Source organism: Lissotriton vulgaris, chromosome 5 (assembly GCF_964263255.1).
Source record: "Lissotriton vulgaris chromosome 5, aLisVul1.2, whole genome shotgun sequence".
NCBI lineage: Eukaryota > Metazoa > Chordata > Amphibia > Caudata > Salamandridae > Lissotriton > Lissotriton vulgaris.
The window spans coordinates 1,561,824,257-1,561,847,910 of NC_141693.1; the positions used below are offsets into that span (position 1 = coordinate 1,561,824,257).

The following is a 23,654-nucleotide window of genomic DNA, read 5'->3' on the forward strand; positions in this document are numbered from 1 at the left end:
AAATGCAATGAAAGGCCTGGGACATTTTTTATGGGGCTACGTAAGTGGGTGGCACAGTAAGTGCTGCAAGCCCACTAGTAGCATTTCATTTACAGGCCTTGGGTATATGGTATACCACCCTACAAAGGACATAGTAGTAAATTAAATATGCCAATCATGTGTAAACCAATGTAAACATGTTTAGTGAAGTTAGTGTGAGCACTTTAGCACTGATTAGTAGAGCTAAAGTGCACAAAGTCCTAAGGCCAACAAAAACGAACTTCAGCAAAAAAGAAGGAAAACCGGCAAAAGGTTTCGGGTAAGCCAATCCTAAGGTTGACAGGTCTAGACCTTCACATACAAATGCTGGAAAACTATACTGCCTACCATTATGGATGACATGTGACTGCTCCACCTTGTAGTCCCATTATCTTATGTAACATTTTGTATACACTGATGAGTCATATGATTGATTGTCTCTGTGTAATGTGTGTGTGATGTAAAGTGCTCTGACGACCTACACTGTTATGAGTGGTGCTAAACGTTTTAAATGTATCTGAGAGAGAGTGGTTATGGAGATCTGAGGGGCACATTTAAAGGGTGGGAGTGAGGGAATCCGTGGGTGGCGCCAACAAACATTGTCGCACATGGATCCACCAGTGATAAAGCTGCCCCTGATCTGGAACAGACACCTGAAGGCATTTCAATACAAACTCTCTGAAGAGGCATACATTATGGGGCCTTTTACGATGTCGGGTGGACCGTCTCAGAAACAGGACCGACTGGCCTCCGGTTGGCAGTCCCGACTGGTTCATTATGATGCGACCAAACACTGTTCGGTCGCATACTCCCTTTCCTCTATGAGAGCTCGTGTTACGGCCATAAACCAGTCACAACACAAGCATCCATAGGGGAATGGGAGTCTGTGTTCACCCCTTAACTGTGTGTCAGACACCTCAGTGTGCCTGCCACACGATGTAGGAATGAACAGGGGGGCACCATATGTCTCCCCTCGGCCCAAAACTGGAGGCAACAGAGTCAAGGGGGCCCTGCTAGGGGCCTCCCTACTCGCTCTCCGACAGGCTTTCCATGTCGGAAAGCCCAACATGGAAATCCTGCTGGAGACCAAGTGTCGTAATCCCAAGGGCAGAAAGGCCGCACTTTGGGATTACCACACAGCATTGTAATGCAGCGGTCTCAAATTAAACCAAGATGCGGTCAGAGCCTTTCTGAGCCGCATCGTAACCGTCCCCTAAGTTTTTTCTGTCTTGAAGTGTAGATATGACAGTACTGATAAACACTAGACTTTTTGCCCTGGAATTTCAATTTATTTGATTTGACATTTTAAACAAAACACATGAGAGTAATATGGAAACACCACTTGTTGTCACATTAACGTTAATGTTAATTAGACTTGTTGAGCGCGTGAATACCCAAAGGTGTCTTGGCGCTATGAATGCAGTATTCACCACCAGGGGATCCGTTCTGGAATAGACATGTTTTTAACTTTTATCTAAAAATGGTGAGGGAGGCAGCCCCTCTGAGCTCGGCTGGTAGAGCATTTCACAGTTTTGCGGTACCGTAAAATAAACTTCGGCCGCCCCAACCTGTGGTTTGCATACTTGGCACTTTCATCAAACTTGGGCCTGAGGACTGCAACTGTCTGGACGGTTGATACCAGACAAAGAGATTTCTAAGAGAGAAAGGTCCTTTGTTGTTCAGAACCTTGTATGCTAAACAGAGAGCTTTAAACTTAATTTGCTGAGCCACCGGGAGCCAGTGAAGTCTGCGAATCTAGTTGGAAATTGAGTCATATTTGGCGATGTTTCCTAGCAGCCGAGCAGCTGTTTTTTTAATTGTCTGAAGTTTTTTATATTGCTTTTGCATACCAAGGTAGAGACCATTGCAATAGTCCAGTTTTGACTGGACCAGTGCAGTAACCATCAACTTTCTGGAACGTATGGCATGATTTTCTTCAGTTTTTCATCAGGAAATGGGAGGCGGAGACGATAAAGTTAGTGTGTTGTGATAGTGCTAGTTTAGTGCACTCAAACATGTGCAAAAGGCAATTTTGGCCTTTTGCACAGGTTTGAGTGCTTCACCCATCTCTGCTGGCCAAGAAAGATTGTCCCATCTAGGTTGCAGATTCCCGAAGATTATGATCTCGGTCTTTTCAGAGTTGAATTTCAGGCAATGCAATTACAGTCTTACTTTCAGCAAACACTGCAACTTCATCACGGAGCAAAGTGTGGTACCCTCTCCTACCATTTTACCCCCTCCGAGTGTTTCTGAAGTTGAGTGTTAACAATGGAAAGAAGGTTTTGAGGAGTTCCTGCATGCTAATGAAGGGACATGTTTACACAAAAAATACCCTTTGTCCGTCATTGTTTAAAATTTGGAGAACTGAACAATTTTAAAGCATCTTCCTAGGGGAATCATAGTTGGGGAGGGGCAATGCAATTATAAATATGCCCATGCAATTAAAACCCTGGAAGCCTGATTCAAACACTGGAAAATGTAACTATGGAGAGTCAAAAATCCTGTAGGTGCTAAAACCATCAGAGGACCATCAGCTTCTTTACCAAAGGCAATCCCTCTGGAATCAGGCAATGGCTTCTCGGCATTTTCTCTCTTGGCTCAATATTACTACTTTTTTTTGCCGAGAGTATTATCTGCTTTGCGTTCTAACTAGCCATTCTCAGCTCTTCGAGCCTTAGTGCATAGGACCAAAGTAGCTGAGCCCGCAGAATTGCCCAGCAGAGAGATATCGTGAACACAGATTCTGTATCCCTCTGACCTGAATAGCATGTTGGATGGGGAGTGTATTTCTTTTAATGTATTTTATTAGGATTTCAACTGTATATACAATACATCATGATCTGTATACATGATACATGTTATTGGATGCACTTCCTAAATCAGCATTTACAAAGTAATGTGAGCTGGACCACGAATAACAATCATCCAACATCATATAACAATGTTCAGTCCCAATATCTATGTCCGCGATATATGCATCTGCCAGTAGAGTTTAATGAGAAAACTGGATGGGGAGTGTTACATTATCCATGAATATTAGGGGTTTGATTATTAGTCACTGTACGTGCGGTTCCCAAAGGCCACCGAGTTTGGGGTTTACATGTTTTTGGAGGATGTATGGTTCAGAGCAAGCAAGCGGAATGGTCTGCAATAATGCAGACCATTTTGTATCCCGAATATTACTGGTGGCTAAGCTGATACTGCTGCAACTTGCACAGACCGATACACCCTCACTGCGATGTCCAGTGTACGAAAACAATGTATAAAATAAATAAAATACTCGTCTAGTCTAAATGAAATCATGTAAGTCTGTTGAATTTGGGAGATTGAGAAAAAGTTCCTTTGCACCAATTCCCGGGCAGAAATTAGTCATGTTGAAGGGATCTGCTTTTTTTAGCTGATGCAAAGCTACAAATGTTCCCTCAGAGATAGTTCAGGAGTTCGACAGCTCATTAAGGGACCTGGGCTCCTCAGGACTCGGCGAATGCTCTCAGGCAGTAGCCCATTGGATCCTACAGAATCATTTGAATCTTGATTCATTATATTCTCACCAGACGAACAGACAAAAACATGACTCCAGCACCTCTTGGTCTCAGGAGGTCATTCATGATTATGGGCTCCAAACACCAAACCCAAATGTGCTTTTCACGTCATGAAAATACAATGATGTATCTTTCTTCACATGAGATGCTCTCACAAGGTCCATCCTCGTGAGATCTAGTGCTGTCAAGTCTTGACTATGCCAATGGACTCTACTTTGCACTGAGGCATTAAATAAGCACAGGGCAGTAAATCCAAAAAGAGACAATTGGGCAAATTTTAATCCAGAGCTGACGTGCCTACATTACTCAAGCTCTGCAAGCGCTATGGGTCACAAGAGAAGCCTCTGTAAATGCTCCCTGCGTTGCCCACTTGGCACTCCATGGAACAGGAACTGTCTTCTCACATACACAATGAAAACCCCACGGTGAAAAACGTCTGTTATGCACTGGTACCCATCTACAATTGAATGTTATGTATGGCCCACCCAAATCATCTGCTTCCAACAGCTATGCAGGGATAGAAGAGTGGTGGGGCACCAATCATAAGAGGCCTAACCTGCCTCTGCTCAACACCCCTTGTTACACCTGTTTTCCTGTAACCTACCACGACCATCATCTGGCCACCATGCACATCCCTCACCCCCCACCCTTCCACATCACCCTCAACATTACTTTCACCCCACCCTGATGTTCTGCCACCCACCTTCTGTATTTACCCACCCGCTCAAATTTGGAAAAGCCTGGTGTGCTGTCACCCACCTACTCCATGCTCTTTTCAATCCACCCCTCACACACCCTAATATAGTAAAATAGTATGTGGTCTCATGCCACCCACACCCCTCACCCTCTGGGTCTCCCTCTCTGTGCCTGAAGCTGGGCTCCCTGCTCTCTTTCAGAGCAAAGAACGAAGATTGATGGAGACGCTCTCTGTTATCCTATTGATAAGCCTGAACATTCATTGTGACGTAGCAACCATTTTTGTCTTCCAAGCTTGGTATGCCATAGGACTGAATAACCAGATTTAGAATTCGGAGATACTGCTATGGATGACTGCCAGTGAGAAAAATACACAATATATAGAATGATATAATAGACGGGCAAATGTGAATAAAGGGGATGTTTTTCACTGAGGGATTCAAAGTGGGAGCGTGCAAAATATGCGTAATTTCCTTTTGCATAATTACGTGAAATCTCAGCACATTTATGCGAAATTATTCATAAATATGCAAAATCAAAACTGGTATTTAGTGCTGTACTCTAGTGCCCAAAGAATCGCCCCATCCGCTTTGGAAGAAAAGTTCCACATGCCACTATAATGCAACATGATATGCTAAAATCCAAGAAATTCTGTATTCTTATTTATAAGTTTAACAGACTCATCATGTAATAAAGAAGTATTTAAATGCCACTGCCAATTAGATGACTTTCTAGTAACCTGCAATCCCGTTTCTAAATAGATTGTCGCTATTACACCAAGACTCCTGACTTGCAATCTAAATCAAGGTATGACCTGCCTCTTGCCTCGTTATAATAATTATATCAATATGTGCGTTTTTTGTCCTTTTTTCCATTTTATTTTTGTTTCATGTTAAAACATTTTAAAACATGTATTGTATATTTTATATTTTTTATTTTGAGCCAGCACAAACTGATGTGGTCCCCGTAGCACTGATTAAACATGTATAGTGCTATCTACTTACAGGTGAAGCCAGACGTGAAACATTCTGTACATTAATAGAAATAGAACCTCATTGCTGGGGTGGCATCCCTGTAGAACCAGATCACGCCATATATACCCTCTATTTATTTCTCATTTTCTCCTCTGCTTCTAATGCTCACTGAAAAGGATTGTAAAATATGCATTAATCAGCACACACTATAGCACTTAGCTAAAGTAGCCTTCCTGTCATGGCTCCCTACAGTTCATCCCACTGACCCCCAGGCTCATCAGTAATAACTACCCTGAGTTAATAAAGCAGGTCCTACCATTAAGCCCCAGACCCACTCCTAAGAACTGACCAGTGGGTAAAGATGCTGCTCTGCTGAGCAACCACTGGGTTCAGCATAACAAACTTTCCATTGCGTAAATGAGAACGTCCCTGCACTCATTTAACAGGGTTAAGGAACAGGCCCAGTCTCAGCTCAAACACCCCAGCAATAACTCTATTATTCAGCTAAAGGAACAGCTCATCTAACTAGCCCCCAGATACTCACAGAGAGAGTTAGGAGGAACTAACCAGAAATTAAAAGAGCAGCTCCTGTTCTTAACATCACGTACCTAACCAAGACCTTTATCTCTAGGGTTAATGAACTGCTTCTGCCACTAATCTCAGGCTTCTAGCAAGTAACTTGATGTATGAGCTAACACAGAGGTTCAACTCACTAAACCACAGACTAATAACCAAGCATCTGCTGTGCAAGCCTCGTTCCCTTGCTGGTGGCTGGGACTGATGATGCTTCACAGCTAGCCTCATCTGGGAGAAGTCAACATCCTGGCCTGTCAACTTACATCCACATTCACATTGCAATCAAAACGTCTGTACAATTAGGAAAACATTCAGTGGATTTCATAAACATGTAGAATGTAGGCTATGCACAGATGAATTTCACACGAGAAGTCTTTCATCTGGTCAGCTGCCTACCTGTAACGGGTTTGGGGTGCATCTTGGTTCGGTCGGCCAGCAGTTTGTGGATGAAGATGACAAGATGGCATTCACCTTCCCCTGGAGCAGGAACGCTTCCTGTTTCTGCTCTAGGAGTTGAAGCTGCATCCAGCTGACTTCCTTCTTGAGTTCCTCATTGCGACCTGAAAAGAAAAGGCATTCCTTGGCAGACTCTTGGCTAACCATATCTGTTTCTCTTGTCACTTGGTATATGGTCGACAAAACACTCATTGGATTAAGGTTAATTTCTGCCCTTCTCCTCCGCCACTAATGTACCACTGGGGCCTGATCTTCACATGACACCATTTTCAGTGTCACTGATCCTCCTTAATGTTGGTCTTTGATGGAATGATTAATAGAAGGGTAGAGCAACCGGCCTGGATAAAGATGCACAGAGAAGGAAGGCATATCCGAAGAAGCAAACATAGTCACAAAGAACTATGCGCATTGATGAGAAGCAGATATTTATACAGAGAAACAGATGTGTTGATAAGGGGTCAATGGTCAATTGCGAGTGGTGAGTTATAGTAAAAGGTGAAACAAACAAAGTGAAACAGAGTGGGTAGAAATCTGTTGTGTGGGGTTAGAAATAAATTCTTTCAAGTCTATGTGTTTCTGTAGTCTGGTATCTGACTTGGAAGACAAACAGATAGGGACGCAATCATTTGAACACAAGAAAATAGATGGAAAAAATGGTATGCCACATAGATGAGTGGGTAGATGGGAAATGGACAGGGAGGTAGACAAATTGACATATGGGGTCAGAGATATGTCAGACACATGGGCCTCTGACTACATAGTTCAACATAAAGATAATCATACTCAACGTAGATATTGGGAGAGATAGAAACATACAATGATAACTTCACAATTAGGCCTTTATCACACCTCACAGTCATACCACAACACAGTAGTACTTTATTCTGTTTCATAGCATCTGCTGGCTTTTTATCTGTTCCCTGTAGAGTACCCCCTCCTAAGGACAATCAGGAGTCTGGCCCTTTCTGCACATGCAATCCTGATTTCCCCAAATTGCACCATGTGAGTACGAAAGGTAAGACATATTCGTACCTCCTTCTCTCTCCAGTTTCTCCTGCAGCTCCCTCTTGGCTGACATCTCTGCTTTCAGCTCTTCTTCCAGACGTAAGATTTCATGCCGAAGCTGTTCTTCCATGGACTTCCAACAATGTTGATTTTCCAAAGTCAGAGTACTAGGGAAGGGAGGGGTGGATTAGAATGGAGAAGCAGGAGACAGATCAGATAAAACAGATCAGTTAATCAAGGCCGAGTTCTTCAAAGTGAACCTCTTCCAGGCTGGGATTCACTTCTCATGACATGCATTCCATGTAAAAGCAACCACAGCATCCAGTGATGCCAATACTAGTCATTAGTCCCCTCTAGGTCTAGCTAGTCTCTTCCCCCTCCTCTACCAGTCGATGAACAAAAGAAACAGGCTCAGCAACATTATTAGCAGCTGAAGAGAGGGTGGGTTATTAGTAATTTCCCTACTTTATTATCTGTCACCCAGACAGTTTGTTTTTCAGATGTTCCATGGGTCAGTACTTTGAAGCTTCCTTCTAGTCTTGTTTAGCTAAAAAATAAATCAATGTTGTGACAATGGCCAAAGTAGTCTTAGGGAATCTTGAGACATAAAGCTGAGCTCTCAACACTTTTTCGGGGGTAAACTGATTATGCATGATTTTTATTTTGAATTTAAAAAAATGTACTGATAGATTTGAAACAGAAAAGAGAAAATCCTAGCAGAAAGAGACAACAGAGAAAAAACAAGATTCTACAAGTACAGTAAAGCAGGTACACCGAGAGCATGGACAAGCAATGCCAGGTAACTATAGAGTTGTCACAGGCCAGTATTAACTCAATGAAAAACTAGTATTGGAGAATGATGATATATCAATGCTATAGATTCGAAAAGTGAAAAACATTCTAATAGAAGAAGAACGCTTGGTATTTGGAGATATAATCAGAAAATAAATAAGGGATATTCAGTGTAAGTACACACACATTTGGAATATTATTAGAGCATGAACGTTTAAATGATGTACCATGAAAGACAATGACCAAGAAGAGAGAAGGACAGTGGAGGGGGAAGGTTGAAAATATAAAAGATAGTTAATGAACCTGATGAAGGAGAGAAGGTATGGGCATTATATTGGTCTCAAAGGATAGATAGTTGAATGAGGCTCTTGAAGGAACTAATCCAAAGTTCCCGATAGTTTCTTCAAGATGGTGGGATGTCCAGGGGAATTGTATTGGGAGGAGTGGGAGTTTCGTACCTGAGTTGCCCAGGCCCACCAAATGTAGTAAGAGACTAAAATACATGATTTCCAATTCAATACAATTACTTTTAGTGTGATAATCAATAGGAGATCTAGTAAAGCAAAATCTGATTCACCTAGATCCAAAATCGGAGAAGATGCATGGGGGCCCAAGATTATGGTAGGGAAGTCCTGGCATTGGTTAGTTTTGAAGATGCGGTTCAATTGGTTCGTTATTGTCTCCCAGAAGGGTATGAGATATTTGCATTCGAAAAACATGTGTTCCAAATCACCACAAACTTCCTTACAAGACCAAGAAAGGTCCATGAGCTCTCGACTATTTGTAGCTCTGAGGAATGTGGGTAAATTGTGCAAAGGGCTGTCTGGGAGGTGGTGTAATACAGACACCATACATTGGATGCACCACAGACGAACCCGTGAGGATACATTAAATGCCGTTTGAGCTTCTATTCCAAAACAACTGGATTTGTCTTTCATATTGACTTGCCAGCTAGTTGAAATCAGACCAACGGATGTGGTCCGACCTTTGAATATTAAAGAATTCACACGTGGTTAACAGTATGTCCCCCGCTTCCTACCTTCTATGATTCATCTTCAGCATTGAATAAATATCGTCCTGATGATGGTCTATTTGACGACTGCAGCCTAGACCGAAACGTCGACACTCCGTCATCTCTTTTAATGTTGTTTTGACACAAACTCACAACCATTTTTTATTGAATAATTTGGGTTGTTTGCTTTATTCATAAGGAGTTGATGTTTTTAGTTATGAACTATAGAGAAAACATTGTCTATCTTTGTTCATGACTTTTTGCTCTAATTAATTTGTTTGTATCTATCTCCCCTAAAAATTATTTTGCAGTAAAAACTTTGTTTGAAATATAATCTTTTGCTCTGTGCGTTCTCTTTTTCCCTTCCACCAATTGATTTACTATTGTGCAATAAGACTGTTATCCTGTGGATACTACTGAGTGTGTTACTTTTGTACAACTCATTAATCAAACTTAGTATTTTCTAAACAAGTCCCTTGTAGCACATTTTGGCTTCAATCGTATCATACCAAGGGCACTAAAATGGAGAGGGATTAAGCTTTTTCTTAATTGCAGATCAGATACACCACTGATTATTGGGAGGAGAAGGAAATCACCTGCCATTTTGCTTTGAAAAGATGAGAGTTCAGAGCAAGGTCTTGTGGACATGACCAGTTCGCTACTGTAACGAAAGGATACAAAGTACTCTAGGTGACCAAGGCTGGAATTAACAAACTTAAAGTAAGATAGAGTTGAGTTTAAGTCAAACAGGAAGTGAGATTTTAACTTTTCCTTGACTAAGCTTGGCATGGTACTTTGAATTCTCAATTTTCATCCAGAAAATAAACCTACCTGGAGTACCCCATGGTGAGTTCATCTAAACCATTATAGAAGGTGAGAGCACATCAGTAAGCAGGACAAGGTCAAATTGGAGGTGTGGCCACACACGTAATTGGATTTTCTATATCATATTCACTTTGGTTAGAAAGTGACACCACTCAAAGTTTCAATAACTCTAAGTGCCCATTCACTCAACACACAAGTCAAGCCCATGTCACCCCATAGCCGTGGTTCATTCACAGTATCTGCCTGCTTTCTCTATGCTCAGCTACCCAGCTTCTCCAGAACTGCATCGCTTTCTTCAAGGATTAAATGAAAGGGATCCAAGTAGCAACTTACTCAAATACACAAATAGACACTGACCATGAAATGGGGCCACCTCTCACCTTTTTAACAGGGTATCATAATTATCCTTTAAAAGTTCTCTTTCCTTCTCCAAGTCACTCACTCGCCCCTGAAACTGAGAAAGATAAACATTATGCTTCACAGTACAGCTCAGGCACAGTTATCCTAGAACACTCATGCGCCTGTGAAAAGGTACCTCCTCCAGTGAGCGCTGCAGGATGGACATGCTCTCCAGCTGCCCATCAAGGGCCACCACCTTCATCTGCTCAGATTTGAGCTGGGCACTGAGATCCTCAACCTGGGCCACAAGAGTATTGTGGGCAACTTGCAGTGTTTCCTGTTTCTGGATGGACAGAGAGAGTGAATTGATAATGAAAAAGATTACACTAAAAAGATAAGCACTCATGAAGAACATTTACGTCCCACACTCTCTAAAACTAGTCATCCCTTGTCCCTTGCATTTCAGTAGACGTTCAGTACTTATTGCATGCACCTCAGAAGGCCATCACATAAGCTCAGTAAGTGACCTCATAATCTTTCAATATCTCCTCGTTGCTTGTCACATCACTGGCCTCAGGGCGCTTAAGGAGAGCCTTGCACATTCCCCCACTACCAAACCTATAAAGTATTTTATTCCTTTCTGCATCACAAGCATTAGACAATTCAATAACAACTCGCTAATTTCTGCTCACTCATTCCTCACCTCAGGGCTTAAATAAATATCATGAAGGAGCTCAGTTAGAGTTTACAGGTAATGGAGCATCTACAAAAAGTTGGACACGAACTGTCAAATTCATTAATGACCCTTCCTTCTCCGCACCTTCTCTTGCTAGATCAGAACCTCCCAGTTATACCCCTTCACCACGGCCTATAGATTCCCACCACAATTCTCAGAAACCAACACGAAAGGGTCTTTTTCAAAGGGTTGGTTCTTACCTCATGTAACTTTGCCTCATACGTCTGCATGAAACAAGAACAAATTCCATGTAAAAAGAAAGACTACTGTAATAGCTCCAACACTACCGGTGTGAAAGGAGCATTGTACATCCTCAGGGTTGGTAAATTATTCAAGAGCATGTAAATACAGAAGAGGTTCACATGCGTGTGTTCTACAATTACATTCCATACATTTATTTACAACCTGGGGTACATGGGGATTAAGGGGGTCATTTGGAGTTTGGCGTAGTGGGGCCTGTGCCATAATTATGCTGGCTCCTGCTCTGCTAAAGTCCTGGGCCCTTATTTATGAGGCCTTGCGTCAGTTTTGCGCCGCCGGTGCGTCACTTTTTGTGACGCACCAGCGGCGTACAAAATGCGCCTTGTTGCGCCATATTTAAAAAGTGACGCATCTAGGTAGATGCGTCACTTTTTAAACCCCTGCGCCACATTATACCTGCGTATGGTATAATGTATGCAGAGGGGGCGTTCCCCCGCAAAAAGCCTCGTAATAGTGACGCAGTGAAATCTATGAGATTTCACTGCGTCACTTTTAGGATGCTGTTGCGTCAAAATCTTGCGCCTGCCTCACAGCAGGCGTAAGACTGACGCAAGCCCTTTCACATGGGGCTTTCCCCATGTGAAAGGACGCATTGCTGCAGTTGCGTCACTTTTGTGACACACTCCAGCAATGCGCCACTTTTGCGCCTACAGATGCGTCAGAAATACTGACGTATCTGTAAGTCCTTGCGACATGATGCGTCATGCATTAAATATGACGCATCATTGGTGTCGCAAGGAGTGCGCAGTGAAAAGTGACGCATCGCTGTTTTCACGCAGCGATGCGTCACTTTTCTTAAATGAGGCCCCTGGTGCACCCATTTCATGGCTAAGCTAGGTAGGAAAAACTAGCAAAGGCCCGACACACAGGGAGAAAGCAACAAACCCCCTCTTTTGTTGAAAACCAAAACAGTATCCAGAGAGGGATGATACACATAGTGGCACATTCGGCACGTAAGTGCATCCGCTGCACCAGCGGTTCCAACAGCTGCACTTTTATCACTTTGATCTCCGCTAAGTAGGTATGGATCTCTAGATATGGTGGGAAGATGCAATGACCTCTCTGGAGTCACTGTGCTTGTAGGCATCTCACCAAACTTAAAACAATCATAGGTAATTCCAGTAGGTCTAGCTTTAAAGGAATGTTGTATAATAACCTGAAGCATACAAGTAAATATAATAGGAATATATATGTATTTGTGTGAAAGCAAATATCTGTAGAATAATATTGGTTAAGCTTACTAGCTCTGATTACAGCTTATCTTTCAAGCCATACCTAAACATCCATGTAGGTTAATGACTGCCCAACTCCCAGCTGCGGAGCTGGTAGAGAAAAATAACATACATTTCTAGTTAGCTAAGACATTTTAATAGCTTTACAGTGCCATGTGTGTGCCCCTAAAAGTTCAAGTTCAGGCAGCTGGATAAATAATTAAAATGATCACAGCTATGTGGAGGGCAAACACTTCTTTTTGTGGAAGCCCACGATGTCTACCCAATCAAAACATGCACTCCTAGCTCCCAACATGTGGGCGGAGTCAAAGCCCCTCTTGTGTTCGTCACACAATTATCTAGCGACAGCTGCATTGCCAAGTCAGACTATAATGTCCTTTTCCTCCCAAGTGATCTGCATAGACATTTACCAAGAATTAATGTTGGTGCTTAGAATCCTACAAAAAACAATTTGATGGACAGAATGTAGATCAATGTCTTATATTCACCCCAGTACAAGGATCTGGGCCTAAATCCATCGTTTTTTGCACTCCACACCACCCTGGGTCAGATAATGGCTTTATGCAAATCAGCTCTGACCCTGTGCCCCATGGGAACAGTCCAGTCCGAACTACAACAGCCATATCTTTCCCAGACCGGAATCAAGCATCCGAGGACCGGACCGGTTTCGAGGTAACACCTCTCATCAGCCCGGCTAGCTTGACTCCAGTGGTGTGGAGGCTCTGGGACCCACGTCTGAGCTACCCCAGTACACTCAGGGAGAAAATTACAAAAAACAATTTGATGGACAGAATGTAGATCAATGTCTTACATTCACCCCAGTACAAGGATCTGGGCCTAAATCCATCGTTTTTTGCACTCCACACCACCCTGGGTCAGATAATGGCTTTATGCAAATCAGCTCTGACCCTGTGCCCCATGGGAACAGTCCAGTCCGAACTACAACAGCCATATCTTTCCCAGACCGGAATCAAGCATCCGAGGACCGGACCGGTTTCGAGGTGCTTAGAATCCGGTACAAAAGGGGGTGGTGATGGACGGAGCATCTGAATCAATCAAACACTCACACCCAGTCAAAAGATCTGGGTTTAATCCATCACCGTTCTTTAGCCCACTCTGCCACCCCAGTTCAGACATGGCTATATGCAAATCAGTCTGGCCCTGTGCCTCATGGGAGCAGTCCAGCCCGAACTACCAAGCCATGTCTTCCCTGGACCGGAAACAAGCTTCCGAGGACCGGTTTCTGGCATTCCAGCAGTCTTCAGCCCGGCTTGCTTGAATCCAGTGGCAAAGTGAGCAAGGGACTCAGGTCTGAGCATACCCTGCCACACTTATGGCGGCCAAAAGTGGTACAAAAGGGGGTGGTGATATACCGAGCATTTGAATCAATCAAACACTCACACCCAGTCAAAAGATCTGGGTTTAATCCATCACCGTTCTTTAGCCCACTCTGCCACCCCAGTTCAGACATGGCTATATGCAAATCAGTCTGAACCTGTGCCTCATGGGAACAGTCCAGCCCGAACTACCAAGCCATGTCTTCCCTGGATTGGAAACAAGCTTCCGAGGACCGGTTTCTGGCATTCCAGCCGTCTTCAGCCCGGCTTGCTTGAATCCAGTGGCAAAGTGATCAAGGGACTCACGTCTGAGCATACCCTGCCACACTTATGGTGGCCAAAAGCGGTACAAAAGGGGGTGGTGATGGACGGAGCATCTGAATCAATCAAACACTCACGCCCAGTCAAAAGATCTGGGTTTAATTCATCACCGTTCTTTAGCCCACTCTGCCACCCCAGTTCAGACATGGCTGTATGCAAATCAGTCTGACCTTGTGCCTCATGGGAACAGTCCAGCCCGAACTACCAAGCCATGCCTTCCCTGGACCGGAAACAAGCTTCCGAGGACCGGTTTCTGGCATTCCTTAGAATCCATCACTTCCAGTTTTGGAATGGGACAGAAAATAGGCATGGGCACCAACATAAAAGAGGCCCCTCCATTAGCAAATTAGATAGCTAAATAAGTGTCCCATATTTACAAATCGTGATCCAGATTTATCAATGTTCCATGCGACCCAACACAGAAACACTACTTGATTATGAGTTCCTCATAATTTTATGACCAATTTCTCTGACTCATGTTTCTGAACTCCTGTTACTCATGGGTCAGAATTACGAGTATGAAGGTATTTAATGCTCTCATAATTATCAGTTGCGTTTAATAACTCAACCTTCATTACATTTTGGCAGGCCAAACCTGCCAAAATTTAACAGGGGAAAACATATGGTATGTACCGTATCATGTGAATTTTGGTGTGTCAAACACTACAACTGCATGTTATTCCCCAGGAACTCATAATAGGTGTTTTTTATTGTACACAATAAATAGCGCTTTGGCTCATAATCAGGGCTAAGTGTGCTGTACAGTGCAGCACACTTAGAAAGAGGAAACAACGAGTGGAAACAATTATATTTCTCCTTGCTGTGCCTCCCCTGGGAAGGCGTAGCAATTTGTCTGGATTCCCAGGGGATAGTAATGCAAGGCAGGAACTTACGCTGTCTTGCTTTACTGCAGATTTACCAAGCATCTCAAGGCCACGTAAGGTGGACTTGCGTTGCCTGGTAACTCTGACTTAGGGATTGCGTTGCCTCTGCAATACCTTGCGTGATGCAAGGGCAACATAATCCTTTGATGAATCTGGCCTCTGTGGTTTTGAACTTGTACAGATATGCTGTATAGGTGTTTTGCAAGGTATGGGAGACTGCATGGATTTATTCTTGCTACAGGCAATGTTTGTGGCAATATCAGAGAAATCAACAGTTAAAACCAACTCAACAGACCGTAAAACAGGCTCACAAACAGCCAAAAAACTGCCCCACACACTGACAGACCAGACCTTCAAGCACTGACAAATTGCCTTATAGGCCAGTCCAACCCTGATCACTTCTCCAAATGTGTCTCTTTTTTGCTGTAATGCCTAGCCAAGCCTTGTGTGCCTTCACCATGATATTGTGGATCATTGCCATGTGGAATACCAGCTATCAGTGAAAACTACAATGTTGACCTGATATGACAAGCAATACACATTAGCTCCACTTTGTGCCTGGATCTTCATAAGCTGGAAGGAGCCTGAAGCCCTGTTCTTTTTGAAAAACATGCATTGTGAAAAACACTGTAAGTGTAGACATCAGAACCCTGCTGATATCAGCCCATCAAGACTACTCGCTATAAACCCTTTCTTTAGGTATTGGGCTGACCCTAAGTGGTCAAGGAGTAAGACTTCTTACTATTTTTAGAGCTCTATTATCCATGCATAATTCATATGTGTATCAAAAATTGGGACGCAAATCACAAAAACTAACCAGGGGCTCCAGGATGTACTATCAATCCTAGCCTCACCTCTCCAGTGCCTTCCAGAGCTCAGCCCCTGCCCAGTGAAACTAACAAGTAGCTCCAGTATTTTCAATGCGCTTCTAGGCCCAACCTTCCCAGTGCCTTCCAGTGCTCTGCACTGACCAGTGAATCTCAAGGTGACCTCAGCTACAAAAACAGAAACTCTTAATATTCCCTGTGCATCTTGCTTTACTCACAGGGCCAAGACAAGGACCTCCCCTCAGAAGAGTGGATCTGACTAGGAAAAATGTCAGGCACAATAAGTAAACCGAAGGATAGCCAGTTGTTTTGCAAAATAAGAAGGACATACTGATTTAAATGACTAGAAGGATAATAGCTCAAACGACATCTACCATCGGCGGAGCCAGCTGCCCTGACCTGAGGATGCTGATGGCTGAGCTCCTTGCCGCCTGAGATCCTCCTGGCCACGACAGGCCACCATCTCCTCCCCACTCCACTGAGGAGGGCTCTATCCACCTGCCCGGACCCCGGGTGAGCACTCAGACACTGTCTGGTGGCTAGGGGGAGGGGGGGGGGGGAGGGGGTGGAGGGGTTAGGGGGGTAGGTCTGTGGCAAAATATTGACAGTGTCACGGGGTACTTTATCAAAATGGCAGCCCGCTCTGTTAGCAGCTGCCACATTGGATTTAAAATAAATTAATACATTTAAAAAACACCCACAGCCGTGGTGGTGATCTTTGTGGAGTTTGTGCCCCTAGATAACCCCACAACACCGCCTGTAGCAGCCTCTGAGTGCCAGGTAAGCGGGCCTGATAGCCCGCGTCCGCCCTTTGCAGTTAACATTGTGGCTCTGCAGTGATTGCGATGGCTGCAAACGCCCCAGCACCCTTGCCCTGTGGATTACTGTTGGTTCCCCCTCAACCCCAAGAACGTGGAGATGAATTGTGTTGAGGGCAGCTTGGTCCCAGGATGGCTGCACTGAAAGAGAGGGTGGATCCCGCTACCATGGTGTTGCTTCCTTATTAGTGGCCTGGAGTAGTGACTTTTCCATCCCTTTTGGGACTCGCTAACTGTGGGGGCTCGTCAAGGGTGCTGAAGCTTGTGTTGCCATAGAGTGCACCCTTCATGACTTGCTCTTGGCTCAGAGAGCCTTGCTATCCTCAGCTCATCTCTTGCTGTAACTTGTATGAAGGCTCTTGCTGCCTGGTCGCACCTGTAACCTTTGAGGATTGAGTGCCTTGTTTGTGGCCCTTTGGTGCCCTCCTGGGCTGCTACATCACTGGATAACTAGCCTGTAAAGGTTGTGTCATTGCTTAGGGCGCATCTGGTTGGACCTGTGACTGAGTGGTGGTGTATGGTTGCACAACTATCCAGCACTTCCTAGACCCGCATTGGAGTTAACATGGGGTGCACATAGAGATCTAAAAATGACACAACCACGAGTGCCCCCCAGCAGGGGGACCAAGCAGGGTACTTGCGGTGGGAATATGGCGTACATGGATGACAATTGGGAGCTGGGTCTCATTCACAAGCTTTCTGGAAGGTCTTGAGGAGGGTCGCTACCTTAGAAGGTTGCATTGCAGACTCTGTCACCAGCTGTGAAATCTGCAGACCAAAACATCAATGCTCTTGAGGTACGGACCCGGCACCTCACTGCTTGCCTAGATGATCAGAAAGGGGTTGGTCCATCTTAATAAGGTCCGTTTTGGGGACTGCCTAAAAGTGTTGAGGGTGACTCCCTGTCTATCAAGAATATTGGCTCCAGGAGGTGGTAGCCCCGGAAGGCCTCTCCAGATTCTTTGCCTTGGAGCATGCTCATAGGGTACCGGCAGAGATACCTAGCCGTGGGGCCCGCCGTGTCCAGTGGTGGAAAACCTTCTGCATTTTCGGGATAGGGAATATCTCCTTCCACAGGCCCGCAAATGTACCCTTGATGGTAGAAAACACCAAGGTGTCTCTATACCCTGACTTCACTTTCCAGGTTCAAAAGCAGAGGGCATCCTTCCTATTGGTGAAGAAGAAGCTCCACGACTTGGGTCTGCTCTACTCTTTTGCTTTTCCTGCTTGACTGTGCATCCAGACTTAGACTACAGTACTTTCCTTCATGGATCCATCTGCGGATTGGGACTGGATTGAACATTTTGACTAGGGCACTGTGCGACCTGACATACCAGAATTAAAACAACCGTTGCACACCAGGCACCAACAGTCCTGACACAGGGGGGCATCCCGCCCTGCTAAAACGCAGGTGGCCTTGGAACAGTCGAGGGCCGTTGAAACTGCTGCCTCTCTGTGGGCTGGTGAAGGCTCCTCTCAATGCCCCTCCCCAGAAAGCCGGGCTCCACTCTGAGGACTCTGTTAACCCTGGTCTTCAAAATACTCTACTGGTGGTTACCGCGGGGTCCTTGAATGATTTGGTCTGAGGAACCTCATCAGGCATCCTGGGGATGTGTTGTACTATTTCTTTATTGTATTATGTGCGCTGGTTGGTTGTGTGGCTGATTTCTTCTGAGTTAATTTCTTTCTTCCAGTTTAGGTGGTCTGGGGAGGTTTGGGAGGGGGGTGGGGGGAGGTGTGGGAGGGGGGGGGGGCTTGCAGGTAATGTCCTGCGGATCGGCTTCATTCCTTGACTGTTGGTTCACCACCTCTAGCTGGTGGCTCTTTCCCCACATAGAGATTTCTGTTATGGAACTAGTTGGCCTTCAGGCCCTTTGTTGGCTTCTGAATGGGCTCGATGTGGTGTGCTGTTTGGATAGGATGGTTGTATGTCTCAGAACTTGGGGTGTCGGGGGATTTGTTGGTTAATGGTATTGTGTTTCATTTTGCTTTTTTTGACCCTATTATATTGTGGAGCGTATGAGGCTACTGAGCTGTGTGTCTGGCGCAGTGGGCCACTTCTGGTGTCGTAGGGGGTAGACAATGGTGGGGTCCTCGGGTGTCCCTTCCCTTTTTTGACCCGTTTCTCATGACAACATAAGTTAAATTGTTCAACTCTCTTCGCCCTGTAAGTGTTATAATGTACTTTCTCATTTGAAATGTAGAGGAGCAAATATTGCTTTCCTCAAGGAGATCCATCTTACAGAAGTTGAGGGCTGAACCCTTTGGGGCGCTGGAGGGGTCAACACTATGCTACTCTTTACTCTGCCTTCTCACTGGGTGCTCTTATTTGGATCAGGCCTGGAGTTTCCTTCCACTTGCCGAGAGCAGTGGTTGATCCTGAAGGTCACTATGTCTTGGTGTTGGGATGTTTAGATGGTTCAAGTTCAAGTTCAGGAATTTGTATAGTGCACTACTCACCCAGAGGGTCTCAAGGCGCTTGAGGGAGGGTGGGTGCATTACTTATCGAATAGCCAGGTTTTTAGCTGCTTTCTGAAGGAGAGGTGGTTCTGTGTAAGGCGGAGGTGAGTGGGGAGAGAATTCCAGGTTTTGGCCGCTAAGTAGGAGAAGGATCTTCCTCCCATGGTGGATCTATGGATGCGCGGAATTACGGCGAGGGCTTGATTGGATGATCGTAGTTGATGGGTGGGTGTGTAGAAGGACAGTCGTGTGTTGAGGCATTCAGGTCCTAGGTCGTAGAGGGCCTTGTGTGCGTGGGTGAGGAGACAGAACGTTATTCTCTTGTTGACGGGGAGCCAGTGGAGGTCTTTCAGGTGATCGGAAATGTGAGCTTGACGGGGGATGTCCAGTATGAGTCTGGCTGATGCGTTTTGGATGCGTTGGAGTTTTTTCTGTAGTTTGGCTGTGGTTTCGGCGTAAAGGGTATTTCCGTAATCCAGTCGGCTAGTGACCAGTGCATGGGTGATTGTCTTTCTTGTTTCGGTGGGGATCCAACAGAAGATTTTTTGAGCATGCGTAGGATGTTGAAGCAAGAAGATGAGACGGCGTTGACTTGTCTGGTCATCGAAAGGGAGGAGTCCAGGATGAAGCCCAGGTTACGTGCGTGGACAGTAGGTATGGGTGCTGTTCCCAGGGCCGGTGGCCACCATGAGTCGTCCCAAGCAGTGGGGGATGAACCTAAGATGAGGACCTCCGCTTTGTCCGAGTTCAGTTTTAAACAGCTGTTCTTCATCCATTCGGCAACTTCTTTCATTCCTTCGTGTAAGTTGGTTTTGGCGGTGTTTGGGTCTTTGGTGAGGGAAAGGATCAGCTGGGTGTCGTCTGCGTAGGAGATGATGTTGAGGTTGTGTTGGCGCACGATGGATGCGAGGGGACTCATGTACACTTTGAAGAGAGTGAGACTGAGTGATGATCCTTGTGGTACGCCGCAGATGACTTCGGTGGCCTCTGATCTAAAAGGAGGGAGGCGGACTCTCTGGGTTCTTCCGGCGAGGAACGAGATGATTCAGTCCAATGCTTTTCCTTGTATTCCGACGTTGCTGAGGTGTTGTATGAGGGTGCTGTGACAGACTGTGTCGAAGGCGGCGGAGAGGTCAAGTAGGATGAGGGCAACTGTTTCTCCGTTGTCCAGTAGCGTTCGGATGTCGTCTGTAGCTGCGATGAGGGCGGTTGCGGTGCTGTGTTTGGCTCGGAAGCCGGACTGTGAGGGGTCGAGGGAGTTGTTGGATTCAAGGAAGGCGGCGAGTTGACTATTGACGGCTTTCTCAATGACTTTGGCAGGGAATGGGAGGAGTGAGATGGGGCGGTAGTTCTTAAGTTCAGAGGGGTCTGCTGTGGGTTTCTTCAGAAGGGTGCTGAGTTCGGCATGTTTCCAGCTTTCCGGGAAGGTAGCGGAGTTGAAGGAACAGTTGATGACATCGCGGAGATGGGGTGCGATGATGGAGTCTGCTTTGTTGAAGATGTGGTGAGGACATGGGTCGGTTGGTGAGCCTGAGTGGATGGAGTTCATCAGGCGGATGGTGTCTTCAGTAGTGATTGGGTTCCAGGCGCAAAGGTTGTGAGAGTGCTGTTTTGGTTCAGAGGTGGGTGGAGTGGACTGGTCTTTGGACTGGTTTTCAAAGCTGTTATGTATTTCGGCGATTTTGTTGTGAAAGAAAGAGGATAAAGAGTCGCAGAGGAATTGGGAGGGAGTGATGCCGTTGGTGCCGGCGGTGGGGTTGGTAAATTCTTTGACGATGTTGAATAGTTCCTTGCTGTTGTGGGCGTTGTTGTGGAGTTGATCCTTGAATGCTGATTTCTTGGTGGATCGGATCAATTGGTGGTGTTTGCGGATGGCGTCCTTGAAGGTGGTCAGGTTGTCAGTGGTTGGGTTTTTTCTCCAGGTTTCCTCGAGAGTACGACATAACTTCTTGGATTTCTTAAGGTCATCGTTGAACCAGGGTGCCTTTTTGCTACCTTGTTTGATTGGGTGGTTTTTCAAGGGTGCTAAATCGTCAGCGCTGTGGGTGATCCATTGTGTGAGTTTGGTGGCAGCTTGGTTTGGGTCCGATGATATGGCAGGAGGGTTTTGGTTAAGTGATGTGAAGAGTTGGTCGGTGGTGATTTTGTTCCAGTTTCTTCGAGGAATAGGTTGTGGGTCTTGGTCTTTTTGTAGCTGAAGTGAAGGTAGCTGTGGTCCGTCCAATGGAGAGTTGTGGTGTGATCGAAGGAGATGTGTTTGCTGAAGGTGAAGATAGGGTCGAGCGTGTGTCCGGCAATGTGGGTGGGGGTGTTAACAAGTTGTTTGAGTCCGAGATTGGCCATGTTGTCCAGAAGGGTGGTGGTGTTGCTGTCGTTTTTCTTTTCCAGGTGGAAGTTGAGGTCTCCCAGTAGAATGTACTCCTTGGAGGTGAGGGCATGTGGGCTGATGAAGTCAGTGATTTCTTCGTTGAATTGTGCGCGGGTTCCAGGTGGTCTGTAGATGAGGGTGCCTCTAAGTGTGGTCCTGGGGTCGGTGTGGATTTGGAAGTGAAGGTGTTCGGCTGTAGAGAGGGTATCGTCGGAGCTGGTTGTGATACGGATGGTGCGGTCTTATGATCTTGCAAGCGTCCGGGATGGCTATGGCGATGTCGGGCGCTGATGAGGCGTTCATCCAGGTTTCTGTAAGGAAGGCGACGTCCGACGATGCAGTGTCTAGTAGGTCCCATAGTTCAGTGGCGTGTCTGTGGACTGAGCGGGTGTTCAGGAGGATGCACTTCAGGTGGTTAGAGTCGGAGCTGTGTTTGGAGTTAGTGGATTTGGTGTGGGTCCTGATGCAGGCGAACTTGCAGGAGTGGCAGGCGAAGGGCCCATGGGTATGTCCTGGGCAAGCTTCGCAGCATTGTGGTGTACGGCCGGGGTTAAGGGCAAAGAGGGTAGCGGCGTCATATGATATGCGGGTGGAGTGGGTTATGCGAGGACCAGGGGGTCTGGCGCTGGGCGCGGTCCAGGCGCGGATGGGCGTAGACGGGCTTACCTTTGGCACACCTTCAGCGCCCATGGGGCGCTTCCGCTGCACGTGAACGCTGCGCGTGGAGACATCTGTCATATGTGGATGGAGGTAGGGTAGGGGTGAGGGAGGAGCAGCTGGGAGGCGGGAGCGTGGTGGAGGGGACGGGCTCCGAGGCACAACAACAACAAAATGGCTGAGAAAGCGAAACTACAACAGGTTGGGGCACACACAGGGTTACGCTGTGGGCAGGGGCACTGGCACAATCAGGCTACACACACTGAAGGTAAAGCGGGCTATTACCACAAAGATACAAGTTATTACACAGGCAATGCGATTTGAATGACTCAGAACAAGGCGAGCAGCACACGATTTAAATCAAGCTGATCAAAGCGAGTAGTACAATGCCTGATGCAACTACAGAGGCAATGCGAGCAGCGCAGGCACCAGATCGAAATCAATGCAGCAGAGCAAGCAGCAGTATAACGATACCCAGGAGAGACCAGGGGTCGTGGGGAGCGACCGCTTCCGATGGAATCAGGGCGGACACAGCGCTACACGGGATGGAGCGAGGCTTGGCAATCAGTGGGAGGGAGGAGCAGCTGGGAGGCGGGAGCGTGGTGGAGGGGACGGGCTCCGAGGCACAACAACAACAAAATGGCTGCGAAAGTGAAACTACAACAGGTTGGGGCACACACAGGGTTACGCTGTGGGCAGGGGCACTGGCACGATCAGGCTACAAACAATGATGGTAAAGCGGGCTATTACCACAAAGATACAAGTTATTACACAGGCAATACGATTTGAATGACTCAGAACAAGGCGAGCAGCACACGATTTAAATCAAGCTAATCAAAGCGAGTAGTACAATGGCAGATGCAACTACAGAGGCAATGCGAGCAGCGCAGGCACCAGATCGAAATCAATGCAGCAGAGCAAGCAGCAGTATAACGATACCCAGGAGAGACCAGGGGTCGTGGGGAGCGACCGCTTCCGATGGAATCAGGGCGGACATATATGGTAGGAATATTGCGCTATTAAATATTGATTCTCCAAAGGTAGACCAGCCATTGTTCCTCACCAGTTTGTCCCCTCTGTTGTGCTAGTCGTACCCTATTGGAGAGTGGTAAGGGTGACTTTAATTGTGCAATTGATTTAAGTTTGGGTAGGTTGCACTTGCCCCTGCGTTGGTCACCTGCGGACAGTCTGGCAAAGGCTGTCTCCTCCTGGGCTGGACAGTGGGACCTTTTGGACTCTTGTCAGGTGAGAGACCTGGAGACATGTGCAGGGCGCTCTACTTCAAGAGCGTGGAGTATTTAGCAAAGGCGTACTTTGATCACTCTCTTGTGTTGGGCATTCTTCAGTGCTCCTCATCCAGGCCTAGTGTTCCTACCTGACCCTTTGATCCTCTGCTGCTGGACAATTAGGCCTTTCGGGTCATGTTGGGAGTGCATTTCACAATACTGGCATGGCAAAGCCATCTCCATCTCATCAGTAGGGGTGGAATTGGAGGGTAGGAAGGGGTGATCTGGGGAT

At 46.1% G+C, this 23,654-nt stretch overlaps 1 protein-coding gene across 1 annotated transcript in view; it reads right to left on the reverse strand.

The window, feature by feature from the left end:
* The window catches only part of LOC147715158 (X-linked retinitis pigmentosa GTPase regulator-interacting protein 1-like), a 306,245-nt gene that overhangs the window by 154,672 nt on the left and 127,919 nt on the right, over positions 1-23,654 (reverse strand). The window contains exons 8-11 of the mRNA XM_086920416.1: positions 10,432-10,578; positions 10,277-10,350; positions 7,295-7,434; positions 6,203-6,366 (exon numbers count right to left, since the gene is read on the reverse strand). Coding sequence (XP_086776542.1) covers positions 6,203-6,366; positions 7,295-7,434; positions 10,277-10,350; positions 10,432-10,578 — 525 coding nt within the window. The remainder of the gene's footprint in view (positions 1-6,202; positions 6,367-7,294; positions 7,435-10,276; positions 10,351-10,431; positions 10,579-23,654) is intronic.